General features: G+C 47.7%; 1 protein-coding gene across 3 annotated transcripts; it reads left to right on the plus strand.

Annotated features, from left to right (window-relative positions):
• The first annotated feature begins 68 nt into the window (after nt 1-68).
• Nucleotides 69-13582, plus strand: crlf3 (cytokine receptor-like factor 3). Of its 3 annotated transcripts, none has more exons than XM_012825960.3 (9): nt 69-175; nt 3666-3800; nt 7558-7765; nt 8721-8808; nt 9896-10073; nt 10535-10757; nt 11109-11247; nt 11637-11749; nt 12030-13582. In XM_012825960.3, the coding sequence occupies exons 2-9, from the start codon at nt 3684-3686 to the stop codon at nt 12293-12295; spliced, it is 1332 nt and encodes a 443-aa protein (XP_012681414.1). In that variant the 5' UTR covers nt 69-175; nt 3666-3683; the 3' UTR covers nt 12296-13582. The 3 variants fall into 3 exon arrangements, with proteins under 3 accessions (XP_012681414.1, XP_012681412.1, XP_031426893.1); XM_012825958.3 differs by having other exon boundaries at nt 70-175; nt 3669-3800; XM_031571033.2 differs by lacking the exon at nt 69-175 and adding an exon at nt 203-533.
• The last annotated feature ends 58 nt before the right edge of the window (nt 13583-13640 follow it).

Raw genomic sequence — 13640 nt, forward strand, 5'->3', positions numbered from 1 at the left:
AATTTAGTTCGCATCCGATTGGCTGTAATACTCGGACCAATGGCGACCACACAATGTTTTGATCCGGGATTGGATGTCACATATGGCAATGCACAACCCTTTGCTATTACGGACCGGGCGTCAACGGAGAAGTTCATCCTTTAGTGAGATATGAGTAGTATCTAAGTCGAACCAGGTAAAATGCATTATTTAAAGATTATAATAATGGATATGATAATTTTCTTCTGTAAGATGACTTTTAAGGGTGTATTTCCAGTCCCGAAGTTCTCGTGAATCGTGGTTAGCCTATGTTCAGGTCCGACTCACGCAACCAGCAATCCCGAGTGAATTTGCACTTATGATGCCATAGATGATGGTGATGGAGAACTCGTTTTAAAAAGCTACAGAACAACTGACGTTTATGTTATAGACAAACAGTTCCATACCATACCCATACAACTGGTTTGTGGCCGGGACAGTGAAGATACCTCAAAGTAGACAGAAGGGTGTAAACATCTGCTTGAATTACGGAAGTTCACTTCAATTTTTAGCAAGTATGGACATGTTCGATGTTATGCAAGCTGCATGCTGTACTGTCAGATGCTTGCTATGTGGTTACTGTCTTTAGGCACTATGGTTGGAACTCACTAGGTAATTAAGCCTGTCCCAAATTGTGTGATTGCTTCAGAAAATGTACTTGTACGTTGTGCAAAGTGTTTCTCACTTATGTCGGATAATTGCGAGAATTGGGCTTTAACTTTGTCATATTGAGGACCTTAATAAATAGGTCGGCCTACTTTACTAGAACTTCTTATGAGTGTGATGTTAACATTCTGCTTTTAGTAGCCTAATAGTAGGGGCCCATGTAGACATCTCAAGTCTTAATTGTTATCAGTAGCTTGACGTCTCTAAGTATGGTTGTGCGTAAAGATATAAATTGCGTTTCACTTGTCTCGGATGTAACGATGATCTCGTAGATTGTTGTGTTACGTCATGCCCCTCCACGATTAGTGATGTGGGACGTAGCTCGGGGGTTAGTATTTGCTGATGGACTGTGTGGGTGTCTGATTCTCTCAAACTATGTGCAGGAGGTACAATAACAACCATTGAGATTTATTAGGCCTTTGCAGTGATAAACGTTAACCTTTGGTTTGTTACCTAGAGCAGCGACTTGCGTAGTTTACTGGCTAGCCATACTTAACAGCGTCCTAATTTATAGACAAAAAAGCCCAGTGCACGCATGCATAATAATCTGAAGATGAACAACAGCTTGGTCTGGAATTCACAACACTGTACTTTGGCAAAGGGCCCGTTGCCCTCCCAAATCTGGGTCAACACTCAATCCTGCCTCAGAAAATAACTAAGCAGTAAGCACTGCATTGGAACCCTCTCAGTTAAATCCTGGGGAAAGATACAACTGGCAATGGATGTGATGTTCATGCTCCTCTCTCTTATACTAATTCAACTTTTCTGGACTTTTTGCACGGTGTTGGTTGAACAGTTTACCAAACCTCCCTTTGGCCTCACCTCTGAAATGATGACAGTTATTACAGTGGGGCTGATTCCCACACAACTGTGTAACTGAAATGTTACACAGGAAGATCTGTTGGAACTACAAACATATTTGTTTCACTGCAATTCAAGTAGTTCTTCATTCAAATGGAACAGAAATTCCTGGCTGTTGATTTTGTGTCTGGCATTACACTCTGAGGTAACTGAATGTTTTTTTTTGCCTCAGGCCGGCCATTTTATATGCTATGAGTTGCTTCTATTTTGCCCAAAGAGGAAAATCTTTGGGCTGGGCCCAATGGGTTGTTTGGCAGTGTGCAGTGCTTCAGGCTGGTGTCCACCCAGGGGAGATCAGGTTTCCCTGTCAGTGTGGAGGCCAAAGGGAGGCCGTGAGGCTGTCAGGCCATCCACACAGTGAAACATCTCCTGTGGCTTAGCAGTCAGCACTTTCATCATGTACCACAGGCCACACACACACACACACACACACACACAAAAGATGCACCTGTGTTCTCTCTCTCGCTCTCTCTCTCTCTCTCTCTCTCTCTCTCTCTCTCTCTCTCTCTTTCTCTTTTTAGGTCAAATCTTTTTTTCACCTGTAAACATACATTTGTAAAGCTGAACCATGTAAGGCGGTAGCTCATGTAACAGTAATAGTATAGAAGTATATAATGAAAAGAGTAAGCACAAACATATCACATACGAATCTGGCATGCAGCTCTTTCAAACTCAGTTTCACTCTTTCACTTTCCGTCTTGCATTCTTTCAATCTGTTGACTTCATTTCACACTCTGTCACACATAACCCTCCTACTTTATATCTTTCTGTGTCTGTGGTGGAAACAGGGTAACGGCTTTTCTCAGTTTTGTTTTAGACATGCAAAACCAGCTTTCAGACCACTGTTGTAGAATTGTAGGGTCTGGGTATGACTAGGCTTTTGCATTTTTGTTTGATTCATGACCTGCATGACTTAGACAGGGCTGAAAATACTGTTTGTAAAAAAACGTATCCAGTAAAAACGTGGCCAGTAGGTGTGCCATGAAGTGTTTCTCTCTACCTCTCTCTCTGTTCATCTGTTTATCTATCACTTCCTCCATCTTTCTCTTTCAGACATACACACACGTTCTGTCTGTCACTCTCTCCTTCTATATCAAGTTTAACACTTTGGAGGCTTGTTCCTCCAGAAGGAAATATGAGTTGAAGTTTAAACACTGTTCGAGGACCACAGTTGAAATGACATAAAAGTCACAGGATTATTTGTGTCATAATACTGCTATGACAAGTTAACTTCATGTGAGTGTAACCTGCGTTCTGTGGACAAGCACAGTCCCAAACTCACAACATCGGACAAGGGCGGCGGGCGTGCTAGCAAGGAGGCTAAAACCCATGGACGCTAGCGTCTGTCGCTAGCACGTCTCTCAAGGTGTCAGGGACTGAGGTTTGCTGTACCCGCTAGCTACCGTTACATGAGTCCATACACAGAGCAGCTCTCCAACAGTCTAGTCAAGTGTTTGGTTGAACCACAGGTGATAATATATGAAATGTTAAGGTGATGTGTAAGTCCCTTGTATCCCCTTGCATCATTCCCTTGTATTCTTTTCCGTGGAGTCGGATTTCGAATCAGCCAACTTTGAACACAGAGGGACACGGAAATGCAAAACCTCTCCAGATAAGTCTTTAGGAGGGCTGATGCTTGTCCCCAGTGTGAAGAGCGTACGAGGAGAAGAACCGCTTCAGTAGGAAGGGTTTGGTTGAACCGCCTCATGTTAGAATCATCTGACATGGTTTTGTCATTAAAACAGAGGGGTATTTTGTGTGTGCACTGTATGTGAGCATGAGTGGTTGTTGTGCCCTGGGCGGGGGGGGGGGGTGTAGCTGTGGTGTGGGAGGCAGTTTGAGTCTTTGCTTTGATTGCACTCTTCTTCTAAACCTTTTGGCATGAATTTATAATCAACCTGTCCTGTTCCTTAGTGTTTGTATTTGTGTGGTGAAGAATGACCTCAGTACACGGCACAGAACGGTAGGCTATCCCTAATTGCTTATGTTCACGTGTGTGTGTGTGTGTGTGTGTGTGTGTGTGTGTGTGTGTGTGTGTGTGTGTGTGTGTGTGTGTGTGTGTGTGTGTGTGTGTGTGTGTGTGTGTGTGTGTGTGTGTGTGTGTGTGTGTCTGTGCACAGCAGCCAGGAGGAAGGAGGATGTCGATTGAGACTGAGGCATTGCTGCAGGAAGCGAAGGAGAGCATCGAGGCGGCCCAGAACTACAGGAGCGAGCTGCAGCAGCGCCTCCATGGACTCAGCCAGGCCCGCAAGCAGGTACTGAACCCACGGCCAACCACCCGCTCATTCTGCCTCTTCACTTAACACATCAGGGCCTTTCTGAACCCACGGCCAACCACCCGCTCATTCTGCCTCTTCACTTAACACATCAGGGCCTTTCTGAACCCCAACCGGCCTCAAAACTTCCACTTTCATCAGGGGGGGTCATCGTTTACAGGCATCCAAGGGCCTCTTGTAGTAGTAAGAGTTTTAGCAGCATTTACCGTCTCCTCGGGGGAGCTGATGGGAGTTGAAGGGTCAAAGAGTCAGAGCAGGTCTGCTGTCCGCCACGCTCTGCAAAATGCAATCTCTTCTCTGGTGTCCTTCTTTAACTTCCCCCACGGCCCAGCCTGCCTGCTTCTGCCCCCCCCCCCTCCCCCTGTGGAGCCGCGGGCTAATCATAAACAATGCTGTTATTTCCTCAGCTACAGTAAGGAGACAGTCTCTCTGTCTCGCTCTGCTTATCGCTCTCTCACTCATACTGTTTTCTCTGTGTTGTATCACTGCTTTATATCTCTTTCACTTTCCTTCCCGCTCGTGCTATTTATGTAGTTGTCTCTCCCTTTGTTGTCTTCTCTCTTCCTTTCCCATCCCCATTTATCTCTCTGTCTCTCTGTCTCTCTCTCTCTCTCTCTCTCTCTCCCTCTCTCTCTCTCCGCTTCACTCTTTATCTTCTCACATTCTTCCTCCACCGTGAGAGTGGGTGAAGAAGGAAAGGTCAGGCCGTACGGAGCAGCCCAGAGCCCTCTCTGCAGGGTTGGGCCACGTACCACATGTTACCCCCCCTTACCCTGTCTTTGGCTTGAGTCTGACACTCACAGCATGGGAAGCCACCTCGCTGGGTATACATATGCACTTCCGTCTGACCCTCACTGGCCACCGTATGCCATTCGCATCAGTCATAATACAGGAAGCAGGCAGGATGTGGCCTAATGTTGTAGTGTCTAGCATGCCCACTCCACTGCTCAGCACTATACATTATTTATTTAATTTATTATTACTATCTACAACACTGTTATACAACTTGTATTACATATGTAAGTGGAGTTATTTTTGTTTGATTTGAACTCAGCAGATATACTGTAGCTCTACTGATAGAACAGATTGTATAGTTGGTTAAAACAGGTACAGGTTGAGGTTTATTGGTAGCTGCAGACAGAGTGACCACAAACTATGCTGTGATATGCTTTGCTGAAACTCTGAGCTGCATGAAGCCAAGGCCATGTGCTGCAACAGTGTATGAACATCAGACAGTTACGTGTTGATAGTGTACGGACAAAGCCCTTCTGCCCATCCCAGGCAGAACCCGGTTTTGGTGCGAGTCCCGGTTGCCTCCCCCCGTCCTCCAGCCACATGTCTTTCCCAGCTGCTGGCTGTCCTGAGGGCTCTGTGACGGATCGCTGACTCCCACTCACCCCCACACGCCCCAGCTCCATCTCCAAGTAAGATTGTGTCAGCTGTAAGCTGACACAAGCCTGGAGGAAACACCCCTATCTCAGTCATATCCTTCAGTGCCTGTGTGTGTGAGGGGCCTGGGATGACCTGTGGATATTGGAGTAGGATGGTCGTTTCTGGATAGATCTTCCCTACGATGGGGCTATATTGTAGTTATCGAACACACCCTTCCACCACCCCACCCCCATAAGGCCCCTGGTCAACAGGGAATGTAAATATCCTTTGGAGGGGGGCTGTTGTTCCCCTGTGGCGGCCTGTTGCCGTGGCCACTGGCTAAGGCGTTTCCACACAGCCCAGGCCCCTCAGTCACAGCGCATTGTCGCTGACAACAATGTTTGGAAAATTCGACTCATCACCAGCCGAAAAACACAACACCATTGTGACGGTGCAGGGGATCAGAGCCCTGGGAGGCCATGTACCAGCCCCCCCCCACCCCAAACACACACACTCACACACACACACACACACACACACACACACACACACACACACACGCCACTGGGCTGGATTTCCTGGTTGTTCTGATGCAACACACACAGTGTTCTGCATCATCCCTTGCGTGCTGTGCTCTTATCTGTGCTGGCTGGACGGTCTATCTGCTTCCGGTTTTCCCTGGTGTGTTTTTCTTTCTTCATATCTCTCTCTTGCTTTCCCTGTCTCCTCTCCCCCTCTCCATATATCTCTCTCTGTCTCTCTCTCTCTCTCTTGCTGGTTGTCTCTCTGTCTTTGGCTCACCCAACTGTCATGCCATGTGGTCTGTCTAGAACACTTTAGGGCACATTTTTACAGTGTGGTAGTGAAATGAAGCGGGCCGCATGTGTTCATGGGAGTGCATGTGGGTGTCAGTTTGGGTATGAATGTGGGTATGCCTGTATGAGCGTGTGTGCAAGAGGACGACTGCGGGTATGGGTGCGTCCTGCATGCATCCGTGTGTGTGTGTGTGTGTGTGTGTGTGTGTGTGTGTGTGTGTGTGTGTGTGTGTGTGTGTGTGAGCAAGACTGCTGCAGGGAGCTGTTCCATGTAATATGAGCCAAGCAGTCACAGTGCGTCTAGAGAAAGAAGCAGAGCTACAAAGGGAAGAGTTCCGGCTCATTCCTTAGAGACTAACACATGGAATTTGGGTCACAAAGCAAATTCGGTGCATGGAGAGCAACCTTAACCGAGCTCAGAACAGCCTCAGTTCAAGTATTTATGAAGGATGGGCTCACAAGAGCTGTGTGCATTCATGTGCATGTGTGCTGTGTGTTTAACATTATATAAATATTTTATTTTTTCTGTCCCATGATTGGCTTTTAAGGTCAGCTCATATTGGTGGCTTAAAAAAAGGCTGTGTTTTACTTTCCCACAAAGAACATAAACTCATGTGAGTTGCTCACATACATGCCTCAAGTGTAAAAAAAAGAGAAAGCCTTCTTCTTTTCTTGTCTCTGGCTCTATATGGAGTTAAGAGGAACTGAGTTGTTCTGACTGCAAACCGCCACGCTCGCTTCCTGTCATTCTGAGAGCGACTTACACGGGCAGCCCGTCTGTGTGTGTGTGTGTGTGTGTGTGTGTGTGTGTGTGTGTGTGTGTGTGTGTGTGTCTGTGCGAGTGTGTGTGTCTGTGTGTGTGTGTCTGTGTGTGTGTGTGTGTGTGTGTGTGTGTGTGTGTGTGTCTGTGTCTGTGTGTGTGCGTGTCAATGTGTGTACATTTGAAGTGAGATGTGGCACTTGCTGCACCACTTCCCCTTTAACCCAGTATTTCTGTGTCTCAGAATGACGTTGAATGCTTTTGGGAGAAAAACCGTCTCAGGCTAACCTTTACTTAGTCAGTCTGCATTTGTCATTAATGAGCAGTATGCTGTAGAGGGGGCAACCATTAAAGAGCCTTCTGACCGAGAGCTGAGACATCAAGCAAAAGCAGTCATTTGTGTGTTGTCCTAATTTGCACAGTGCTGTGACCCACTTCTCTGTAGCAAGCCTTCCACGTACGACTGAAGAGGAGCGTGTTCTCATAGATTATGTATGGCTTTGTTCCTCTGCCTGTGAATGGAGATCAGAGGCAAATGGTGTTAAAAGTGAGGGCACCAAAAACCTGCATTTCAGTCGGGAGGCATCATCAGACATCATCACCTCTTTTTCTACAAGCAAACACTACAACAACGTTACTGACAGGCATTTTAGACTGGCTTTTAGTGTGTGAAAAATACATTAAGAGATGATGTCCAATACAGGTGCTTGTCTGTTGTTTGTTTGTTTGTTTGTTTGTTTGTTTATGTTTGTGTGTGTTTGTTTATCTGAGCGTTGTTGTTGTTGTTCAGGTGCGTGGCAGCGCCAGCCAGACGCGCGAGGCCCTGCAGCGGCACTTCCAGGAGCTGCAGGCGGCGGTGGGGCGTCTGCTGACCGAGCGACTGAGCGCGCTCCTGCAGGAGGTGGACGCCATCGAGCAGGAGAGCGTGAGCCCGCTTGACGACTGCCAGAAGCTCATCGAGCACGGCATCAGCACCGCGGACGAGCTGCTCCGAGAGGGTGAGGAACGACACCACCACTCACACATACACTAACACACACACTGACACAAACATCAAACGTCTGTCACCCCAACACACACACACGCTGCTATACATTTTGTATGTGTGCAACAATATACTTCTGCTTCCAGTTCTACCCCATCAGTCTACCTCAGCAGACGTAATATTCAGCCGTTCGCCATGATCAAACACTCCCTGATGGTCAGTTCTTCTCTCCTGTGTTACCCCACACACTGCTGCTACTCTAACCCCACTCTACTCCACACGTACTCAGTGGTCCCCCCCTCAGAGAGCTAGATGGGCAGGCTGACTCCCTCTCACATGAGCCAGGCCACCAGTGGAAGAGCCCCAGCCCAAAGCGTAGCTAAGAGTGTTTTGAGTGGCACATTTGAGAATGGAGGCCCACAGTAACGAAATGTCTCAGCACTAAAGTGGAAGGTCCGGGCGAGGTAGACATAACCACGCTACATGGGTGCGTTAATAATTCAGTGAGATTATTCTCGGTTGTTTTGCTGTGACGTGCAGATGAGTGCCTAAGCACGAGAGGCCTCTGTCCACAGTGCTCTCTGTAATTAGATCCATTAAGAGATTTAAAGGCTTATCTGAAATAAAATCCTCATCGGGTCTCCTAGCAGCTTGGTGACACCCCAGTGATCTTGCCCCTCCCTCTGGTTGGCACATGTGCCATGTTGTTCATGATGACATGTGAATGGGCACAGTTTAGCCTCCAGTTGGCCTTATAGACAATAACCTCTGGTCTCTGGAAGGGCTGTGTAAGAAGAGAAGTCGTTTTGTAGAGACAACCTTTCTGTGGTTTAAGAAGTTGTCGGGGGGTGGCGGTGGGGGGTGGTGGGTGTGGTGTGGTGGTGGTGGTGAATAAAGCTGAGGTACTGAATGTTGTGTTTGTGTGTGATATATTTAGCATTGTGTGTTTTGGGTGGCTTTCCATCCAGGTGAGGCGGCGCTCCGTTGTGGCATCAATGAGAAGGAGGACAAGCTGGGCAGCTTCACCAAGAAGGCCCTTCAGATCCAGCTGGACAGGTGAGACTCCCACTTACCTCACTGCTGCTGATGTGCACCACAGTATACGCACATGCAGCCAAACGCATGTACGCAGCCATGCAGCCAAACGCATGTCCGCACCCATGCCACTTCAAGGGGACTTGTTTAGTCATCTATGGATATTTTCCCCCCTGAATGCTCATTCATCGAGAAAGAAGAACCATGCTCATCTTGAGCCCAGTGCCCTTGACAAGTAATAACATCTTGTTGCTCAAGCGCATGCAACTTCACCATGACCGCTTCCTTCTGTACAAATCAGTGGCGTAAGCTACTCACACTGGGCCCTAGTGCAAAATAGTAAGGGGAAAAATAGGGTTTAGTTCATACTAGAAGTACCAGAGTGTTAGATGTTGTGTTTGTGCCTCAATGATACTGGTTGCTGTGTCGGAGCACATTTGTCCGTGATGAGGCCCTTCATTGCACTGCACTGGCTGCACTGCCTGTAGTTACGCCCAAGCACACACACACACACACACACACACACACACACACACACACACACACACACACACACACACACACACACACACACACACACACACACGCCCAAGCATAACTTGGGTAAGCAGCAACAGATGGGGCAGCATGCGGGTGTCATATGGTGGGGAAATAGTGTGGAAAAAAAAATCTTGCAACTGCAACTGGAGGGTTGGTTGAGCACCAGATTGTGTCACACAGGGGGCGAGCTCTATGCTAATCTATTTGATCTGAATTTAGCCAAAGAAAGAAGCCTCATGAGTCGGTGTGTGGCCATAATAGGTTTGTGTATGGGAGTAAAGGATGTTATCTTTATCTGGTGTCTGGGACAGCACTGATATGACTGATTGAGAGGATTTAAAAGAAAATTGTCTTTCCAGACATTTTAGCTCAGCTCTTAATCCCTTACAAAGACTGTAACTAAACAGTGCCTCCAAACGTTGATTAAAGCTGAAGAGGGTTGTCGGCACGCTAAGTGCCATTTTAAATGGTACTTATGGGCATACACACTTTATATCTGTGGGGGCATACTCTGGTGTATGTGTGTATTTTGTATGTGTGTGTGTTGATTTGCGTGTGTGCTCATCAGTCTCCCGGAGGTACCAGTGCTGGTGGACGTGCCATGTCTGTCGGCCCAGCTGGACGACTCCCTGCTGCACGCGGTGAGGGAGCGCGTGGCCAGACACGGCAGCGTGGCCTCACACCCCCCCGTCCAGATCGAGGAGCTGGTGGAGCGGCCTGGCAGTGTGCTGGTGCGCTGGTGCAAGGTGAGCCCCAAAACACTCACACACACACACACACACACACACACACACACATACACACACTCCCACACACACACTCAGCCTGGTCAGCTCTCACGCTCCACCTCTCATAGCCGTAAAGCTGTTACCACAAATCCCTCAGTCCATCTCTTCACCACACAATAGTCCATCTCTTCACCACACAATCCTAGCTCAGCTTCCTCAAAAGCACAAGATGACATACTCAAGGTTTAACACACACTACAGCCTTTAACCCGGAGCCAGACATTCACAGTGTAACAGGCTCACTCATCATTGCCCAGTTTAACCTCTTGATGTACTGCTTTGTTTATGTTGTTTGACATACTGCTTGTTTACCATTTTTCTGGTAGTATTTGTGAACATAGTACTCCCATTCTGTATATATGAACACGATGCAAACAGTTCTGTCTGAGGTGAACTGCTAACCATAAGTGCCTCTGTAGGTGGATGAGGACTTCAGCCCGCAGGACTACCGCCTGCAGTATCGGCGTAACACCTCCTCGCAGTACGAGGACGCGTACATCGGCAAGGAGTCGGAGTTCCTGGTGATGCACCTGGACCCCCACATGGACCACCAGTTCCGCGTGTGTGCCAGAGGAGAGGGCCGTACCGAGTGGAGCCCGTGGAGCGTGCCTCAGACTGGCTACACCACCCTCGCTCCACATGGTGTGTACACCATCAACACCCACTGCCACGCACACTCATACACCAACACACATTTACACATTACACACACACACACATTTACACATTACATATACACACACACATTTACACATTACACACACACAAATTAGCAAAAGACAGTGTGGACATGTCCAGAACAAAACTATTTTGGACAATGTCACTTGATTACTGCCAGATCTGTATCAAAAGCTTGATTTGTTTTTTGAGATGCGCATCAAACTCCTCAGTAAAAAGGCCAGAAGATGAGAACAGACAAAAGCCCCCGTGGCATGAGGCGCAAAGTCTTGTGAGTCGTCGTCCATGTTTGTGTTTGTTCCCACCTGTGTGTAGAGTGGTGCCCGGGCACTGAAGGCTTCATTCTCAGCAGCAGGAAGAACATCGCCATGCGCAGCGAGGCCCAGGCCTCCCAGGGCAGAGTCCTCTACTCTAACGCCCCCACCTACTTCTGCGGGCAGACGCTCACCTTCAAGTGAGTACCCCCAGGGCAGAGTCCACTACTCTAACGCCCCCACCTACTTCTGCGGGCAGACCCTCGCCTTCAAGTGAGTCCCCCCCCCCCCCAGTGTCCACCTTCAGCAGGACACTCTTCTAGTTCTCCTACGACAAAGCCTGTCTAAATGTCACGTCTTTAGTATTGTATGTTTCTCAGTAAATCCCTCACGCTTGGAGGACATGTTGGCTCAATCTAGGCATGCAGCACTCATCCCATTTCCTCAGCTCTGCTGATCAGGGTGGGTTTGTAGCATTCAGGGTGGGTGAGGTCACGCTTCTCATGGCCGTGTTGTCATGTGGCATTCAGGGTGGGTGGGTCACGCTTCTCACGGTCGTGTTGTCACAGGTGTTTCTTCTTCCGTTCAGATTCTCCGCGGCAGGGCAGCTGAACAAGCAGGACAGCGTGGGGGTGAGCACGGACAACCAGAGCGGAGCTGCGTCCTTGCAGAGGGACAAGGCCGTGTGCATTTCCACCAGCGGTGAGGGCTCGCCCACTGCTTCCAACATGACTCAGAGATTATGTCGTGTGAAATCCTTTTTACCCATTCTCTCCTCTTGATCCTTTCTAGTCAGCATTGTATTACATTACTCATCACAGAGATTACACAGCGCTGGCGTGCTTGCATGTCGCCATTTGTCCACAGGCAGAAATAACTCTGTTCTGTGTCTGTAGCCTGTATTTTGACTGGGCCAAGGACACACATACACTACCGGTGGAAAATGACCCCCTCACACTTCAATGTTGAATCTGCCCTGTAGGCGCTGTGTTTGTCAACGGGAAAGAGATGACCAACCAGCTGCCAGCCATCACTGTGGGCTCCGCCGTGACCTTCGACATGGAAGTGGTCAACCTGTTTCCAGTCAGCGCCAACAATAACCACGACGGGGCCAGCTTCAAGCTTAGGGTTACAATTGGCTCGGGCAACAGGGAAGTGGTATTTGATTGGCTGCTGGATCAGGCAGTGGATTGCCTGTATTTTGGCTGTTCCTTCACGCACCCTGGCTGGAAGGTGCTGGTGTTCTGATCTGTAGGCACTCCTAGGAACCGGACTGGGACAAGCAGGGTGCACTAAAACAGAAAGCTGGTCTGGTCTGGTCTGCTGGACTGCACTGCCAAACCTGTCCCCTCGACTAAATGTCCAAAGTTGAGGTAGATGTCAGTCTTTTGGCTTTGTTTACTGCATTTTTTACCCACCTTTAGGTAGATGGTTTGAGGTGTATTGAATTGTCTTTTGTTAAGCACGGACATTTTTCCCTCCGGTCACAAGGGTGAGTGGACCAGCACATTTAGCTGCTGTTCCAGCCCCACACAATCCACAGACAGCACAACCGCTCCTCGCCACGTGTTTAAAAGGGCCTGGGCTTGCATGATTGTACAGCAAAAACTGCCACCCATGCATCTCTTTACGAGCCGGCTTCAGCGCAGTCTTGTCATTTAGACCAGGTGTAATCCACTGTGAAGCACCTCTGAAATAAAAGTAAAAGTTTGTTTCATTAACTCTCAGTCCAGAGTAGGTTACCGGCCAAGATTTTTCATATGGAATTATTTCCAGGTGTTTTTTCCCTTTTTTTTAATATTTGTTTTTGAATTTATTACTTTTATTAAATTTTTTTGCTATGACAATCCTAACAGTGTTTTACTTAAGTGTGAACGTTCTCTTCTGTAGTCTTACTATAAGATAAAGCTGTTGTAGTTTCCAATTGAGCTTAACCATTGATCCAGTTCAGGTCCATTTGCCCCCTCAAATTTGCTGAACGCCTTCCTCAGCAGACAGATGGTTTGCCCTGTAATGTACCCCAATGGTGTATGACGTGTTCAGTGTGGTCCTGTCTGGTGGCATGTGATCCCCTGAAGGACTCTGGGCCTGGCTGTGTGACTCCCAGAGGTACTGGCCAGCAGTTTTCTGTATGTATGTTACACAGATAATCTCTTAATGGCTCTTATCGTCAGGTCCACCGTCAAATGCATTTGAAGAGTACGGTGCACACACACTGTAATCCACTTGGACACCTGAACAACAGCATCAACCAGTAAGGGACATAACTCACCAGATTCTCACCAAGCACCTTGTCCATGCCAGATTCTTTAGGGGGGGGGATACTAAAAGCTGGACATTAAAAGGAACTAGATTATGGTACTGGATTTTCCACCATGAAACTAATAGCTGTTAAACATGTCACCCTTAGTTCTAAAGTGTTGTGTCAATCCCATGTTCAAACTGTGATGGTTACATGTTTACCTCATTCTGTGCCTTCACCAGTACAGTTGGAAGAATGAGAAATTGTGAGATAATAAATGAAAAGTTACTTAACCCAAGTTTTTTTTTTAATATTATTTTATTAAAACATATCCCAACACCTGTCATGGTA

This window comes from Clupea harengus, chromosome 1, assembly GCF_900700415.2.
Source record: "Clupea harengus chromosome 1, Ch_v2.0.2, whole genome shotgun sequence".
NCBI classification, from domain to species: Eukaryota; Metazoa; Chordata; class Actinopteri; order Clupeiformes; family Clupeidae; genus Clupea; species Clupea harengus.